At 38.6% G+C, this 16,746-nt stretch overlaps 1 protein-coding gene across 1 annotated transcript; it reads right to left on the bottom strand.

The window, feature by feature from the left end:
• Positions 1-8,513: 8,513 nt before the first annotated feature.
• LOC119775974 (gastrula zinc finger protein XlCGF57.1-like) lies at positions 8,514-15,784 on the bottom strand. Its single transcript, XM_038274161.1, has 2 exons — positions 15,555-15,784; positions 8,514-10,111 (listed from the first exon to the last, which is right to left on the bottom strand). The coding sequence occupies exons 1-2, from the start codon at positions 15,658-15,660 to the stop codon at positions 8,607-8,609; spliced, it is 1,611 nt and encodes a 536-aa protein (XP_038130089.1). The 5' UTR covers positions 15,661-15,784; the 3' UTR covers positions 8,514-8,606.
• Positions 15,785-16,746: the final 962 nt, after the last annotated feature.

Genomic DNA, 16,746 nt, shown 5'->3' with positions numbered 1-16,746 from the left:
TGTAGTGGAAAAAGTCACACGTTATCACTTGGTCCTATTTTCTCTCTGTTCGTGATGCATTTAAATGTAACTGTGACTTAATTATGGATGAAGTATGACTTTGCATATTGTATGATATTTATTCAGTAAATCTAAAGTTATGTTTGTTTAGGTGGTTCAGTGTTTTACTAACTGACTAAAACTATCCCCTCACTGTATTAATCTCTATGAATCTGTTAGTGAAAGGTTGATGAGTTGAAGGGAATCAATAAAATATTGCGAGGCACCGGAGATAAATCTTTGCCATATTTACAATTTTTTTATTTAAATGTTAAAAGTGAATTGTAGGTCTCACTTCATTAAGGTCTGCTTAAATGTAGACTTACCCAAAGTATGGATCAGGGGTTCATAGGAAGGAAAAGACCAATCTGGAGAGCTGTGCATACTACTCATTCGTACCACCAGCAAGAATGCTGCAGAAATGCATGTATTGAGTCGGGGTCTCTGCCACTTGTTTCTTCCTGTTTACAGGGAGATGTTCCCCTCTACTGTCTCTACATCCTTTTTTCTTTAGAGGAAAAATACTCTACTGTGCCCCACTGTCACCCTGAGGTGAAATTAATAACTAGAAATATGTACTTCTTTGCAATATTCACAGAAACATAAGTGACTAATTGTACAAATTTTGATAGGCTTTAATTTTGAAATATATTTGGTGAGAAACATCTATAAGTGTTCTGTCACCATGAAGTGAAATCAGAAACGGGACACAAAGTTTAACAACCAGTGAAACTTGTGTAAAATAGGCTTTTTGAAATGAAGGGCACAAAATAACAGTGTAAAACACTAACACTACACTAAATAAAAAAAGCAAAAACATTAAAATTATTCTTATAAATCCATATTTACAGGAGACTATTTTCATAATTCATAATTATAATAAATTATAATTCTAGTTAAAATTGTTAAACTTGTCGGCTTTATTTAAAAAAATCCAAGCCAACATTGCTCCCGTATTTCATAGTGTATAAGTGACCTTAAAAAAAAAAGTGAGGACTGGCTTGATGGTGGTTTCCACAGTAGAGGCTGGTTTCAGTCTCTCACTCCAGACAGATGGCCTTCTTTCGAAGTCGTTTTCAATTGCAGCTCCCATTATGCCAAGAAGAAAACATCCTACTGTGAATGTCCGGTGGAATGAATGTAGGGGGGATGGGTCTATCTCCTAAACTTCCCCCATTTTTCCAACAGAACACATCTTCAGCAGAACAGAGACGTTTTCAGTCTTTGCTATATATTTTTTTCTTTCTATCTGAACTGTTTGCTAATGCTTTTCTTTCTGAAGACATTTGGTTGCACTGGATTTAAGGGTGCTGACTAAAAAGGTGCCCTCAAATACCTGGATTTGTAGTTTTTTTTAACTAAATGAAAACACTACTGACACTTAACCATGCATGAATAGAGAACCTAAAGACGGCAGGATGAAAAGACCAGTGAAACGTAACCAGAGATGTTTTAGCAGTGAGTTCTCGGCCTGCACAGATGGTAAAGCTATGTGAGGAGCTGCAGAAAGCAGCACACTAAACATCCCTCCTACAAAATTACTGTCAGTCTACAAAAGGAAGATGGATATATTTCAATCTTGATCAGAATCTGCAATAATCCCAGATGCTCCTTTTTAAAAAATGTAAATTTAAGGCATGCGTGAAAAAATAAATAATACTCTTTTCAGTGAATCCGGCCAACCTCACCCCTGACGCCTGCAGGGATCCACCGCCTGCAGTTTTACTGAATATTTCTCTTTGTATGACAGCAGCTCACACAGACACTGCAGGACAAATGGAGCTGACAGCTCAAAAGAAATTTCCCTTTGTTACTAAAAAAATGCTTAATGTTAGAGATAAAATGGTGATCTTGTCTTCATTTTCAGGGATAATGATTACTTTTGGCACAGGCAAATAAATCTGTTGGTTTTAATTGATGAATCACAGAACTTCCTGGGTTTTTTTCTTTTTTTTTCTTCCGTTTGTTTTTCAACTCACTTTCCATGCAGTTGTGTTTATTTTAGCCATTTATAGCTCAAACCTAGGATTTATAAACATCTATGTCAGGACCAGCCTATCATACAGTCCCAGTTTGTTCCAAATATTTAAAGACAAACCAGCTTCACTGAAACTATGATTTTAGCTTGAACAAATGGCTGAAAAAATGATTTTTTTTCTCCCTTCGGTATTTTAAACCTTTATTAAAGTAACAAAATAAAAACCCAAACCTTAAATACAGCAGCCTTCAAAGTCTTTCTGCCAGGGACCCCCAAAAGGTTGGAGAGAGACAAGCAAGAATCCGGTTGCCATGCCAATATCGGTAGGGATATCATCATCTTCCCTCTACAGACCCCACCCATAAGACCCCCAAATCTGGCAGTGTCACTAAGGCGTAGTGACATGTTGAAAATCTCTGCTTTCACTCTTTATAAATCAAAACCTACAAAAAACAAAGCCACCTATAATAAAGACACCACACAGCTACACCGACACAAAACTATTCACATTAAAACATCTGCAGTAGAAATAAATGTGTCAAAGGTAAACTGTTACCAAAGCATTAAGTTTATAAGTAATTACATTTTTTTCACATCACTCTGAGGACTTTTCTAAATGGCTACTTTCCATAACTGCATTCAGATGAGTTATATAATCAATCAGCTGATTATTTGTGAGTTTATTAATATTTTGGAAAATCCATACTTGCCAACGGTGAAAAACAGCTTTTTATTCCATCTGTGTATCAGCCCACAGGATCATTGTCATTTCTTGTCTCATATTTTAAACCTTGTGAAGGAACCTTATTTTGAAAATGTATCTTTGACATTCAATAATGGCTTTTAAAGGAAAATAATTGTTTAAATGACAACAATGAGGCTAAAAAATAAAGCAGTAACACTGCAATGCATTTGGTATGCATTATGGCAGATCAAATTAAAAAGTCAGCATCACTGATTGCCACCATCTAAAGCAGGGGTTCTCAACCTTTTGCAAGCTGGGCCCCCCCAAAGCTGGTTCATTGCAGTTGGGGCCCCAGTGCCCCCCGCCCAGATCCCCCATCCCCCCGCCCCGCCCCGCTCTACCTTGCATAGATAGATAGATAGATAGATAGATAGATAGATAGATAGATAGATAGATAGATAGATAGATAGATAGATAGATAGATAGATAGCCCTAGGCTATTATTTTTAGGCCCACATTATTATTATTACCATCATCAGTAGCGGTAGGTAGGCCTATTATCATTTCTAGGCTATTGTTATAATTGGCAGTAGCACCAGACTTCTAATGTGAGCTTGCAGGCATTATTATTGTTATTATTATTATTATTATTATTATTATTATTATGAGTAGTATATGCCTATCATTATTACAAGGCTATTGCTATATAATTATGAGGTTACATGCTTTATTGTTGTTGTTATTATTATTATCATCAGTTGGCCTATTATCAATACTAGGCTATTGCTATATAATTAGGTGATGTTAATGTGAGACCTGAGCCTGCTTTGCCTTGCAAAGATCCTCAATTCTTGGCTCAATGTTTGATAAGCATAGCCTCAAATCATCCTCGATTTGTGCACGATTGCGGTGTTTTGTTTTGAGTGCAGTCATTTTTGAGAATCCTGCCTCACACAAATATGTCGACGCGAAAGGAAGGAGAATCTTCAAGGCGACGTCACAGAGTTCCGGGTATTCCTGCATCAATGCTGCCCAGAATGACGAAAGAGGACAGGAGCTAAAGAGTTCCTTCAGTCTACTGTCACTCTTCAGCTCAATAAGCTGTTCCTGCAAATCAATTGATAGCTCGTTTGCTGTGCACACAAACGGATCTCGAACCCATGCAAAAGAGCGATAATCCTCTTTAAAGTACGTCGCAAATTGTTTTCTCATTGCTGACAGGTGCTCAGACGCTGATTGAAATAGGGAGGAGAAATCGTGTGACGCGCCTGCATCAGTTATAAAGTCTGTAAGGCAGGGGAACATGTCACAGTTCCCTCGACTGATGCGGCCATGCCAGAGGTCTAGTTTTTGTGTGAAGGCCTGCACTTTGTCTGCAAGGAGCAAAATATGAGTTTCGCGGCCTTGCAAAGACAAGTTGAGGCCATTCAAGCGGTCAAATATATCGACCAAATAGGACAGAGACGCAAGCCACATAGTGTCATCCAGATGCTTCGCCAGATCTGATTTAATTTCTGTCAAAAACCACTTCACCTCCTCTCGCAGCTCATACAACCGCTGTAACACCCGCCCCCTGGAGAGCCAGCGAACTTCAGTGTGCAGAAGCAGCTGTTCGTGCCCTGACCCCATCTCCTGGCAGAGGACCCCAAACAAGCGAGAGTTTAGCGGCCGTGATTTTATGAGATTTATTATTTTGACGGATTGGTTCAGCACAGAGTCAAAGAGAACCGGCATTTTTTTAGCAGCTAGTGCTTCGCGATGGACCATGCAGTGTGTCCATTTCACAAGTGGAGCTACTTGCTGAACGCGAGCAGCTAGGCCACGCTCATGCCCCGTCATTGCCTGCGCACCATCCGTGCATAGGCCAACGCATCGGTCCCAAGCCAAACCATTTTCGCGGATAAAAATGTCAAGGACATTGAAAATGGCTTCTCCTGTAGTGTGTGACTGAAGAGGCCGGCAAAACAGGACATCCTCCTCAATCACCTTGTCCCGCAGATACCTGACATAGGTGAGGAGCTGTGCCTGCCCAGCAACATCAGTGGATTCGTCCAGCTGCAGCGCGTAGTAAGGACTCTTTTTTACAAACTCTATCAGTTGCTCTCTGATATCGTTGGACATGTCTACAATTCTCCTAGCGACTGTGTCATTGGACAGTGGTACTGCACCGAGTTTGGCTGCTGCACTATCGCCTATCATTATTCTGCACATGTCTTGCGCTGCCGGCAAAATGAGAGTCTCTGCGATTGTATGCGGTTTACCCAGTTTACCGATCCTTTTGGCCACTACATATGATGCCTCCAAACACTGTTTAGACACAGTGCTGTGCACTGAAATGGTTGCCTGTTGCTGATGGAGGCCATCAAGCTTTCTTTTAAAATATTCGACCGGTTTATTTTTAATGCCAGCATGCTTTGTTTCGAGGTGTCTTTTTAATTTGCAGGGCTTCATACTGTCATTTGCCAGCACCTCGGCACATACGACACACTGAGGTCTCAGTTCAGCCGTGACTGTAAACCCAAACTGCAGGTATGCTTCATCGTACTTGCGAAGCTTTTTTGCAGCTGGTGGTGCGTTGGTTGGCTTGTTGGTCCTCACAAGAAATTTCTCCATTTTAATTTGTTTTCAATAAAGTTTAAACTATGGCAATATGTAACTATGTGTGGTGTATGTTGAGAGACGTATCAGGGGCTAATCAGTCAGGACTTAGGCACAATCTTTCATTAAAACCAAACAAAATAATTATTTTGCAGACAATTCAGATTTTATTTTAATTCTTAACGATTGTAGTCCTCGTGTGTGTGTGTGTGTGTGTGTGTGTGTGTGTGTGTGTGTGTGTGTGTGTGTATCGTTTGGGTAGTTAGCTAAGTAACTACTGCCTAGCAGTTTAACAAAATTACTGGCTAGGGCTGAGATATGATCTAATCTTAAAGAATGTTTCTGGGTTTAGTCTTTAAAAAGACTGTTGGGGTTTGTGTAGTAAAGGCCTATGTAAATCGAGATTGATAACAGACTAGCGAGAGCTGGCACAAGCGAACTTGGCAAGAGACTAGACTAGAGTGAATGGAGAGCTATGTCGTGAGTCAATTTAAATGCAGTGATTTATTTTTGTGAGAGTGAGTGAACATTTACACCCCGCTCTGTAAGTCAAGGCGGGAACGGCGGCGACCATGCGCATGCGCGATTCATTTGCAGCCTGGACACAGAGGGGTGTGTGTCTCCTTTCTGCTGCAGGCCCTGAACCTGGGATTTTTTACTTGAGAAGACCTGACCGCCTGTGATAGCCTTAGACGGGATGAAAAGCGTGAAACGTAACCAGAGATGTTCTTAGCAGTGAGTCTCGCCTGGCACAGATGGTAAGCTATGTGAGGAGCTGCAGAAAGCGCACACTAAACATCCCCCTACAAAATTACTGTCGTCCAAAAAGCAAGATGGATATATTCAATCTTGGGATCAGAATCATAATCCCGATGACTTTTAAAAAATGAATTTAGGCATGGTAAAAATAAATATCCTTTTTCAGTGAATCCGGCACAGAACCACCCCTGCGCCTGCAGGGATCACGCCTGCATTTAACTCAATATTTCTCTTTGTATGAAGCAGCTCACACAGACACTGCAGGACAAATGGAGCTGACAGCTCAAAAGGAATTGTCGCCTTTGTTACTAAAAAAATGCTTAATGTTAGAGATCAAATGTATCTTGTTTCATTTTCAGGGATAATGATTACATATGGCACAGGCAAATAATCTGTGGTTAATTGATGAATCACAGAAACTTCCTGGGTCTTTTTCTGTTTTTTTCTTCGTTTGTTCTTCACTCACTTTCCATGCAGTTGGTATTTTAGATTTATAGCTCAAACCTAGGATTATAAACATCCTAAGTCATGGACAGCCTAGTCCATACATCCCAGTTTGTTCCAATATTTAAAGACAAACCAGCTCACTGAACTATGATTTTGCTTGAACAATGGCTGAAAAACATGATTTTTCTCTGGTATTTCTTGTAACAAAATAAAAACCCTGACCTTAAATTCAGCTAGCCTTCAAAGTGCTTTCTGCCACGGACCCCCAAAAGGTGGAGAGACAAGCAAGATCCGGTTGCCATGCCAATATCGTAGGATACAATCATCTTCCCTCTACAGACCCCACCATAAGACCCCAAATCTGGCAGTGTCACTAAGGGTAGTGACTTTGAAAATCTTGCTTTCACTCTTTTAAATCTAAAACTACAAAAACAAAGCCACCTAAATAAAGACACCACCAGCTCACCGCACAAACTATTCACATTAAAAATCTGCAGTAGACAATGTGTCAAAGGAACTGTTCCAAAGCATTAAGTTTATAAGTAATTACATTTTTCACATCACTCGGGACTTTATCATGGCTATTTCCATAACTGCATTCAGATGAGTTATATAACAATCAAAGCTGTTTTTAAACTGTTTATTATATTTTGGAAATCCATATGCCAACGGTGAAAACAGCTTTTAATTCATTGTGTATCAGCCCACAGATCATGTCTTTCTTGTTATATTTAACCTGTGAAGGAACTTATTTGAAAATGTATCTTTGACATTCAAAAGGCTTTAAAGGAAAATAATGTTTAAATGAAACAAAATAGAGCTAAAAAATAAAGCAGTAAATTACTTTTTTTTCCATTTGTTTATCACTCCATGGCTTAGCCTACTCAACTCACCCAGAAAGTGTCGCCCATCCCCACCGGTTGAGAACCACTGATCTAAAGGATTCATTAACTGTTTCCATGAAGAAAATTGGCCACAGCTACTGAGCCTCATATGCATGCAATAAAAAAATAAAAAAAACTTCACAAACTGTTTAATTTGATAACAGTTTCTTGTTGCCTTCAATTTTTTTATTGTTCAACTTTTCCAAATGCCCGCCTGGTTTATCCCTGCAACAGATTTTGTCAGGAAGTTCTCTCCTTATAGACCCTACATCCTTCTTCCTGCAGCTGGCATCCGGTCCATCTCTTTCCTGACTTTGCTCTTTCTTGTATGGAAATACAGAATTCAAATGTGAAAAGCAAACTTAGAGAATTAGGAAGAGAAATGGTTAAAAAAAAATTGCTTTGGCAATTTATCTCAAAGTCACTTCTATGCCATAGATTTATTTTTTTTAAATCTCTTAACTCTCCTCACTACTGTGACCAAAATACATATTTTAAATATGTGGAAAGCAATTGTGAGCACAAAGTCTGCCCAGAAAAGAAAGACGATTGGGTTTATTCCAAAAATATAAAACACCAAGTAATGTCACAGAGGTAGCGACCTTTGAAATTAATGTGAACTAGCTTAACATATTAATACCTTAGCATTTAACTAGTCTAATTTGCAGACAAAGTTAAATAAAGTATGTACACAGTTTGTTTGAAAATAAACTTTTCAAAGTGTTTTTTTCTTGCTGTGGGTTTGATAAACATTCTGATGCTGACTTTCAGCACTACTCAGCATCACGTCTGTGTCGAACTTCCTGTTTATGCTCATGGTGCATTCAAAGACAGCTCCGAAAAAGAAGTTAATGCTTATTAACAATAGTTTAACTGTTGTACAGGCTGAAAAACTGTGCGGGGGTCATGTCCCATGTGTACCCCGCGTCCACAAATACGCTTTTCTTACACTCAAAAATTGGGACATTTGCAGAAACTACTGATTGGAACCTCAGCGAGACATAACATTAAAAATCACGAGTCTCCCATGTAAATTGGGAGAGTTGGCAAGCATGAAAATCATGTCCCAGTCAAATTACAGACAATAGAAATAAAGTAGAATAACATTTCCAGATGTGATTATTCTATCATGTGATTACTCAGGGTATCATCACTGCAAACATACACGAACAGTGCAGGAATCTCTATTTATAAGCATATTAAAGATTAAAGAAAGTCATCTCGTGTGGAGTCTCATGTGGGTCTTCAAATTACACTGCTGTGTGAATCTTGCGCCACACAGAGCACAGGAGTATGGTTTCTCTCCTGTGTGAACCACTTTGTGTCTTGTTAACGTGCTCTTTTGCCTGAAGGTTTTCCCACAGACGTCGCACTCATACGGCTTCTCCCCTGTGTGGACCAGCATGTGGCTCCTCACGGCTCCTGGTTCTGCAAATGTATCTCCACAAATCTCGCAGGAGAACGGCCGGTCTCCAGTGTGGACCTTTATGTGTCGCTTCAGATGAGATTTGCAGCTGAACGTCTTTCCGCATTCGTCGCAGCTAAAGGGCTTCTCTCCTGTGTGAACTCGGAGGTGTCTTTTTAAATTACACTGAAGCCGAAATTTCTTCCCACAGACCTCGCAAGGAAACGGCAGCTCCCCTGTGTGAACCCTGGTGTGCTCCTGGTAATGCAGCTTATGCCGAAAATCTTTGCCACAGATACCGCAGCTAAACGGCCTTTCTCCAGTGTGGACTCTCATGTGCGTCTCAAAATGAGTCTTGCGGGAAAATTTCCTTCCGCAGACGCCGCAGACAAAAGGCTTCTCTCCAGTGTGGACCCTCATGTGCGCCTGCAGAATCCCTTGATTCCTGAATCTCTCGCCACAGAAGTCGCATATGAATGGCCTCTCCCCAGTGTGGATTCGCCTGTGGTTGCGCAGATTCCCTCTCTGGTTGAACCTTTTCCCACAGACGTCACACTTGAACGGTTTCTCCCCTGTGTGCACTCTCTTGTGCGTGGTGAGGTTTGTCCTCTGATTGAATCCATGCCCGCAGACGTCACAAATGAACACTTTCTCTTTCTTCGCCACTGCTGCGTCTGAATCTGTGGTTTCCTGCTCGCTGGGGCGGCTTGCGTTACCAGAACTAGAGGAATGACACTTCATGTGTCTATGGAGGGATTGTTTGTAGAAATACCGCTTATCGCACTCGAAGCAGCTGTACAGAGCCTTGGCCGGGTCGCCTGACCCAGGTTTTCTGCTCTTATTTGAATCAACTTCTGCTCTAAAATCTGGCAGCGGTTCCTGCCACTGATCATCTTCATCACTGACTTCAGTCTCAGAGGAGTCGGAAGCTTTTCCAGCAGTTTTAATATGAAGGAAACTTTTTATTCGCAGCTTTCTTGTGGATTCTGCTCCGAAACCGTCCTCATCGTCAGGTTCTGTTTTTATAAACTGAACTGATTTGCAGCTTGTCTCTTTGACTGGTTCAGTTTGCCCACGATAAATATGTGAAGACTGATATTCTTCTTCTTCTTCTTCATCTTCATCTTCACTTTTCACAATAATATTCAAGGGGAAGCTGTTGCAATCCTCCTCTGTGTTAAGCTGCTCTCCCTCCTGATTGGTCCAGAGTTCCTCCTTTTCCTTCTTTATGAGGAAGATCTCTGGGTCCTGCTCTTCGTCACTGGAGCTCCTCTCAAAGAGACGCTCCTCTTTAATCACCAACACCTGCTGATCATCTGTAGAAATGAAAATCGTCCATTAGAGTTCCTTTCTCATCATTTATCTTTAGCCACATTTTCCTCTTATTCCAACACACCGATCCTAGAATCTAAAGACATCCAGGCTTTTAGAACAGATTCTTGTGTTTAAATCTGAATTTAGTCCCATTTTGCTCTTTAGCTTGTTTGAAAACATTCATGAAAATATTTCATTCAGAAGAAATTTATCTTCAAGAAGAGGTTGTTAGATTTTTGTCTCTAAAGAAAAAAAGCAGAATAAAAAGAATAGAGCCATTTATTTTCATTTTGTCTGACTGATGACTTGGCTGTTTATTTTCCTACATCAGGATCTCTGGTTCTGAACTTTTTGTTCCCTCCATTTCCCTTTGCACTTGAATTTGTTAGTTTTTTTTTTCAATCTTTCATTTATTTCTAATTAGACTAAATGTTAAACATTAGTTTGATTAATAATACAATTACAACTCAATTATGAGTTCCAAGTGCTTTTAATGTAAAATGATTTAGAGATAATTAAATAAATAAACAAACATACCCTGGTATAATACACATACAGATTATCTTTATTATATTTTTGGATGAAGGTTATTCAGTTAGATGTTAATAATGAGACCAAAGGAATTGTACACATAAAAATAGGGTATTATTTTGTTTAGTCAGCCATGCTCTCTTTTTTTGTGTCAAATTTGTTTTTTTTTTTACTCCACAGATTCTAGGTTAAGTTCAGTTTATAGAGTGAAATAAATTTATATTTTAACAAATTAACATTCGTAATCTTTATCTACTACACTTCCTAGATAATCTTCATGTTCAACAATATTTTTGCTTGTTTTTTCTATCCATAATACCCACGCCTCAGGGCTGTTTGCAGCCTCCATGATCCACCTGTGTTCTCTTGTAATTATCTGAAAGGTCCTGATGCAATCAAGGCTTCTTTACCCAAGCAAAGATCCTTTTTGACACAAAAAAATTAAAGTGTAAATGAGATTTTGGAACGATTTCAATTTGGGGTGGGCAATATATTGAATATACTTGATGTATCTTAAGTTTCCCCACACGCAATAGTTAAAAAGACTCAAATTTGACTCAAATATGCATGACATTAAGCTGTCTGAATCTATTTCATTGAGTATTATTTTTCCCACACACTATGAATGCATCATAAACCCCTTTTTCAAACAGGATTATTTTCTGCGCAGCTCACACACTACAGCCAACCTAGCAGTAGCCAGATTGATATGTGTAGAACTGAGTTGAGTTCTACGTTATCGATCTGGGATGGCTGCCGTTCAGTCTGTCCGTGAAAAGGAAGGATGTTTAGTACAATACTTCGAGCTGAATGGGTGACGTGCCAGCTAGTACTCGGCTTTCATAATACGCTTTCAGCTAGGGCTGGGCGATATGGAAAAAAAACTATATCACGATATGGATTATTTTATATCACGATAACGATATATATCACGATATACCACAACTGATGTTGCATTTTATGTTTTCATAGCCCGTCAGATGGACAGGGTTGAAAAAAATCTTTCATCGCCTATTTTTTACCCATCATCTTGTTTCCTAATATGAGAATCCCAACCCCAAACCAAGAACACCAGTTATGCAATTTGCGGCCATGACAGTGAACAGTATAGAATCTTGGCTATTGCGCTGCAGTAATTAATCATTTAATATTCGTTTGTTATTGACATTTTATAAAATTCTAAGGCCAGGTTTTTCTCTTGTCTTTCACTTACCTTGTTTTCCACTAGGAGGGTCCAGTCCTTGATGAAATGGATGGTGAGACTCATATAACGCTGTGTTGCTCTACTCATCCACATGTCCGTAGTCAACGCATAATGCGTCGCACCACTGCGTACCTCTCTCTCCACTTCAGCCCGACAACTAGCATATAAGCCAGGCAGCTCCACTTTACTGAAATGTTTTCGACTAGGCATCACATATCTGGGATCGAGTGTATGGACGAGGTCCCGAAAGCTGTCTTTCTCGACTATGTAAACGGGGGCCATGCCTTTACAGATATAGCGTGAAATAGCACCTGTGATCTGCTTGTGTCGCTGAGACGTCTTCTAATATTGTGATCCTTGGGCGAATGCTTCCTTAAGCTTCGGCTGTGAGAATTTCTTTCCAGTGCTTCCTGTATTTTCATCCCTTGTTTGTTTTGATCGGAGTGGTTGTAGTTTCCCGTGTTCTTGTTGATGATTTTTCTTCAGGTGGGTAAAAGAGGCCGGAAGTATTTGCATCAGCCGCTGGAACGGCTTTGCTGCACATTTTACATATCGGCTGCAATGTTCTTTATCAGATGGCTGAAATCCGAAATATAACCAAACAACCGAGCTGCCTCCCCTTTTGGGCAAAAGTGGTGTTTGTTGTGTCTGTGACCTGGCAACCGTTTCGGACTCTTTAACCGCTGCTGTGGTAACATCTTCTTGGGTGTCCATCATTCATTTTTTTTCAAGCCAGAAAGAAATTTCGCGGGCTCTCTCTGTCAGTAATGTCGCAAACGTATGGTGCAAAGCCGCGTGACGTAAAGCGGTGTAGTGTCGCAAAACCACGTTCTCTACACATTATCTTTTTATTCTCTTTTTTTTCGTTATATACACTTAGAGTTTGCATAGCAAAAACGCAAAATGTTATATTAACAAATTATATTAAAATGTATATTAGCAGTAATAATAATAATAAAAAAGTTTATCACGATAGAAAAAATAGAGGAGAAAGGTCACGATAGACATGTTTCTCTCGTCCTCACGATATATATCGCCATATCGCCCAGCTCTACTTTCAGCCAACTTGGTCGTCCATGGGAACCATCAACGCAGACACGATCATCCCAGTATAATTCGTTTGCAGCTTCTTGGGTGTTTTCAAAACTAGCGTGGTAAGCTGATGAATCAAACTTTTTCCAAATCCTGTCGGAAGAAAAGCACGGACAGCTTTTACATCTACAAATGCACTAACTCTTTCTCTTTGCTAATTTTTTAAAAGAGAAATTGACGCAATTTTAGCTAAAACCGAGTCGATTGCGGTATCGACAGGCAAATCCACCAGTGTAGCCATGTTTGTTATGCCCCAATAAGAACCTTCTGACTCTCATCTTTCCTACATGTCCCACCCTAAAAAACAGTGCTGGCACGTCTTTGATCCGACTCCCTGGTTGTTATAAGACAGACGTATTAGCGGGAATCCTTCAAGATGGATTTTTGTGAGACTGAAAACTTAGATCTTGCAACAATCCAGCTTGTAGCGCAAGGTTACACTACAGCAACCAGTAAATGAAATATAGCGACAGCAGGTGTTTCAGCTAAACAATATATGGCTGTCGTTTGGATTTCAGGGTGCGGACATCGAACAAAAGGCGATAATTTTTAAGACATGCTGCAAAAGTCATAAAAAGCCATCCTCTGCAAAATGAAGAATGTTGTAAACATGTCAGTGTCTCCCAGCACACCAATTTAAACGTTAAATAAATCAGCAGTGAAGCCGATGACGTTGGCCTCATCGTTTGAAAAAGTAATGCCATATGAGAGAAAAAGGAAGAGATGGAGGGAAATCAGATGCTATTTATTACACCATTTACATTTTTGAGATGCTCTATTACCTGTGATGTGTTGTGGTCTTTGCAGGTTTTTTCTAAACTTGGCAATGTTCCTAATTTTACAATTTTTGTGCTTCTTTGAAATTCGCAGCATGTAAAGATCAATGCAAATAGTTTTGAGATGCTCTAATTTAATAAAGCTGTAAATTTTGGACAGTATTTAATCTTTTTTATACATTTTTTTGGTAATTTGAGGTCAATTTCTTTTTTTATTCTGCATTTATTTTTTTTTATTATGCACATAAGAGCCCCCCCCCCCCCCCTTTTTTTTTTTCATGACCTCCATGAAAATTTCAACCATAGCCACCAAAAAGGGTTACATTTTCCTCATAGAACTAGGAGGAGTTGGCCGCTCACACTTAAAAAAAATTCCTCTTCAACGTTGCTACACAATAAGCAGTTATTTCAAAGCCAATGACTTGATGCAATCTGCTGGGCTTTTTAAGGCAGACAACTTTTAAAGAGTCGCCAAGAGAGACGAGCAAACTGCATGGAGGCATTGACTGCAGCATTTTCTCATCCTGGGCAAGCATGTGGCAGCAGTGAAAAGGAACCACTCCCAGCTACCAGCAAGACGTCCAGCAGAGCCGGGCTCCACGGGAACGGGCCATCTGCTGCAACAGAACCCCCACACAAAGACAACACTAAAGCAATGGTCTTCGTCTGATTTGGGAGAGAGAAAAACAGGACATCTCTGGCAGGAATGCATGCAAATAATCAGAAAGCAGTAGGATAAAAACCCATTAATTTATCAGATCATAATGTTCAGGATATCGCAAAGTTAGTGACGTTCTTCTATTTTCTGGCAACTGTGGAAAAAAATTCAAGATCTGTTAAAGATAAATCAGCATCAGCTCTGTCATGTTCTTAATTGGCAGAACCTTAAAAATAGCTAAATTTGCTGAATGCAAACTTAATTAAGCAATATTTTATATAGGAGTTTACTGTATATTCTACAGTAAATATGACTCCACCATTATGAGTGAAATATGGAACAAAACAACCAATTTATTTATTTTCTTTATTTTTGGGTAACAGCTTTCTAAAGCTTTTATTGAAATATTTTTAGAAATAATGATTTTTTTCTAACCCCCACCAGCTAATCTTGATATAAAATCATATCTACACTAACATTTTTTGAAATGAAGGGTAATTTGAGTAGGTAATTAAAAATAATTTGGCAATGGAATTTGTATTTTTACTCTTAGAATATGACATTTAGATAATATGCACTTGAAATAAGACAATGCAATTGTGTTTTCATATATTAAGTGTAAATTGTCTTGTTCTGTTGGAAAATGTTTTATTTAACCTCCTGAATCAAAGAAGAAATGCACTTATTTTAAGAAAATATTATTTCTTTAGATTTCGATTATTTTCCAGTGTAATTATGTCTCTCAGGTTAATAACAGTTGCTTTGGCAAAAAAAAAAAAAAAAAAAAAACCAGTCTAACAATGTCTGAGATTGACTTGATGATTGTTTAGATTAGAGATTTAAAAAAATTTGAGATAAAAAAAAGCTAATTTGTTCTTCATGAAACAGTACCAATAAAAAGAACTGATTGGTCCAAATTAATCACCAAGAGCTGGGATCTAATCTAGGTTTGAACGATTTAATCAAACCTTGACCAAAGGAAATGGGATTTTTAGTATTCCTGTCCTTCCAACCGTTTCCTGTTTTTTCTCTCCGCTGACTGCTGTTGGCTAATCCCAAACTAGACCAAACGCTTAAAGAACAACTTTGGGAAATAACCCGATCTAAATGAATAGAAACAAGGGAGGTCATTATCCTGAGCCACAGGGCTGCAGCTAGCCTAAAGCATTGCAGTCTCTTCTTACCAGCAGTTTTCTCATCGAGCTCTTTCAGTGGCTCCTCGTCCTCTAAATGCAGAATTTCAGAGCCGCGCCGAAGATCACAATCCACTACATTCACGCTTTCTGCCATCTTTAAAATTAAACAAGGCGCAACAGCTAACCCTGCATTTCTACCAAACTGAATGAGAAGATTCCGCTAAGTGATAAGCCTATAAAAATTGCAACCAACCAGAAAAAAAAAGAGAATCCAAAGGACCTGCTGACGTAATGTTACTGTTTTGAACAGGCATCTGGGCGGACACCCTTTTCCTCAAAATCTATTGGATTGGATTTTCTATATTAAAGCGATCAAACTGTTTTAATAAATAATTAATTAGAACAAAATAAATATAAAAGAGAATACTACACACAAATGTATTTAAGTTGAGTCAGGTTAAATTTATTCAACCCTTTATAACTATTTAACAAATAGGCCTAATTATATGTATTTTAGTCATTTATAAAATAGCAAATTTGTCAAAATGCTCAAAATCACTTTACTTGTTTATAAAATGTGAGAAAACCATTAGAAGAGCATTTACAGTTCATTACTACTTTATGATTTTTTTAAAATGTGTACATTCCTGGAATGTAAAATTAACTTCATGTTAAAATTAATACTGAATAATCTAGTTATTTAAATCAAAATGACATAATAGCTTAGGCTACATGATAACAGAGTAGCTATTTAGCCTCTGATATTTGTTAAAAGACTAAAAAACTTCCATAAACTGTCTATATGAAGAGACTCAATTTGTCTACCTGAGAAAAAGACCTATCTAAAAAAAATAAATAAAAAAATCAGATTAGTACTTAACTTAAACTGCTCTGATGAAGGTTTTATCCTGTTTTATTATTATTATTTTTATTACATATTATAAACATGGGATCATTAAAGATAAACTCATATTCCACACCTTACAAAATGTTTGGCTTTTGTGTACATTTTAGCAGTGCTATTAAAAATATGCGCTCAAAAGGTTATTCTTCAATTAAATTGCAGGCTGAAACTTCACCTACATACATATAGCTTAAACTTGGGGTTATGCAAGGATGTCCTATAACACTTTATCTTTTTTTTTTTTTTACCATGCAGCCAGCTGCTAACAGAATCAATAAATGTTACTCTTTCACAAGAAAACGATGTTATTACACAAATACCTCTAGCTATCAACCT

Source organism: Cyprinodon tularosa, unplaced genomic scaffold, assembly GCF_016077235.1.
Source record: "Cyprinodon tularosa strain WSP-4 unplaced genomic scaffold, ASM1607723v1 ctg90, whole genome shotgun sequence".
In the NCBI taxonomy this organism is placed as follows: Eukaryota; Metazoa; Chordata; class Actinopteri; order Cyprinodontiformes; family Cyprinodontidae; genus Cyprinodon; species Cyprinodon tularosa.
Note: the sequence above shows the minus strand (reverse complement) of the source record. Positions and strands in the feature narration are given on the sequence as shown.

Coding starts and splice junctions, on each gene's coding strand:
- LOC119775974 (XM_038274161.1), bottom strand. CDS start 15,660: ATGGCAGAAAGCGTGAATGTAGTGGATTGTGATCTTCGGCGCGGCTCT. Junction 10,112..15,554: donor GCTCGATGAGAAAACTGCTG/GTAAGAAGAGAC, acceptor TCATTTCTACAG/ATGATCAGCAGGTGTTGGTG.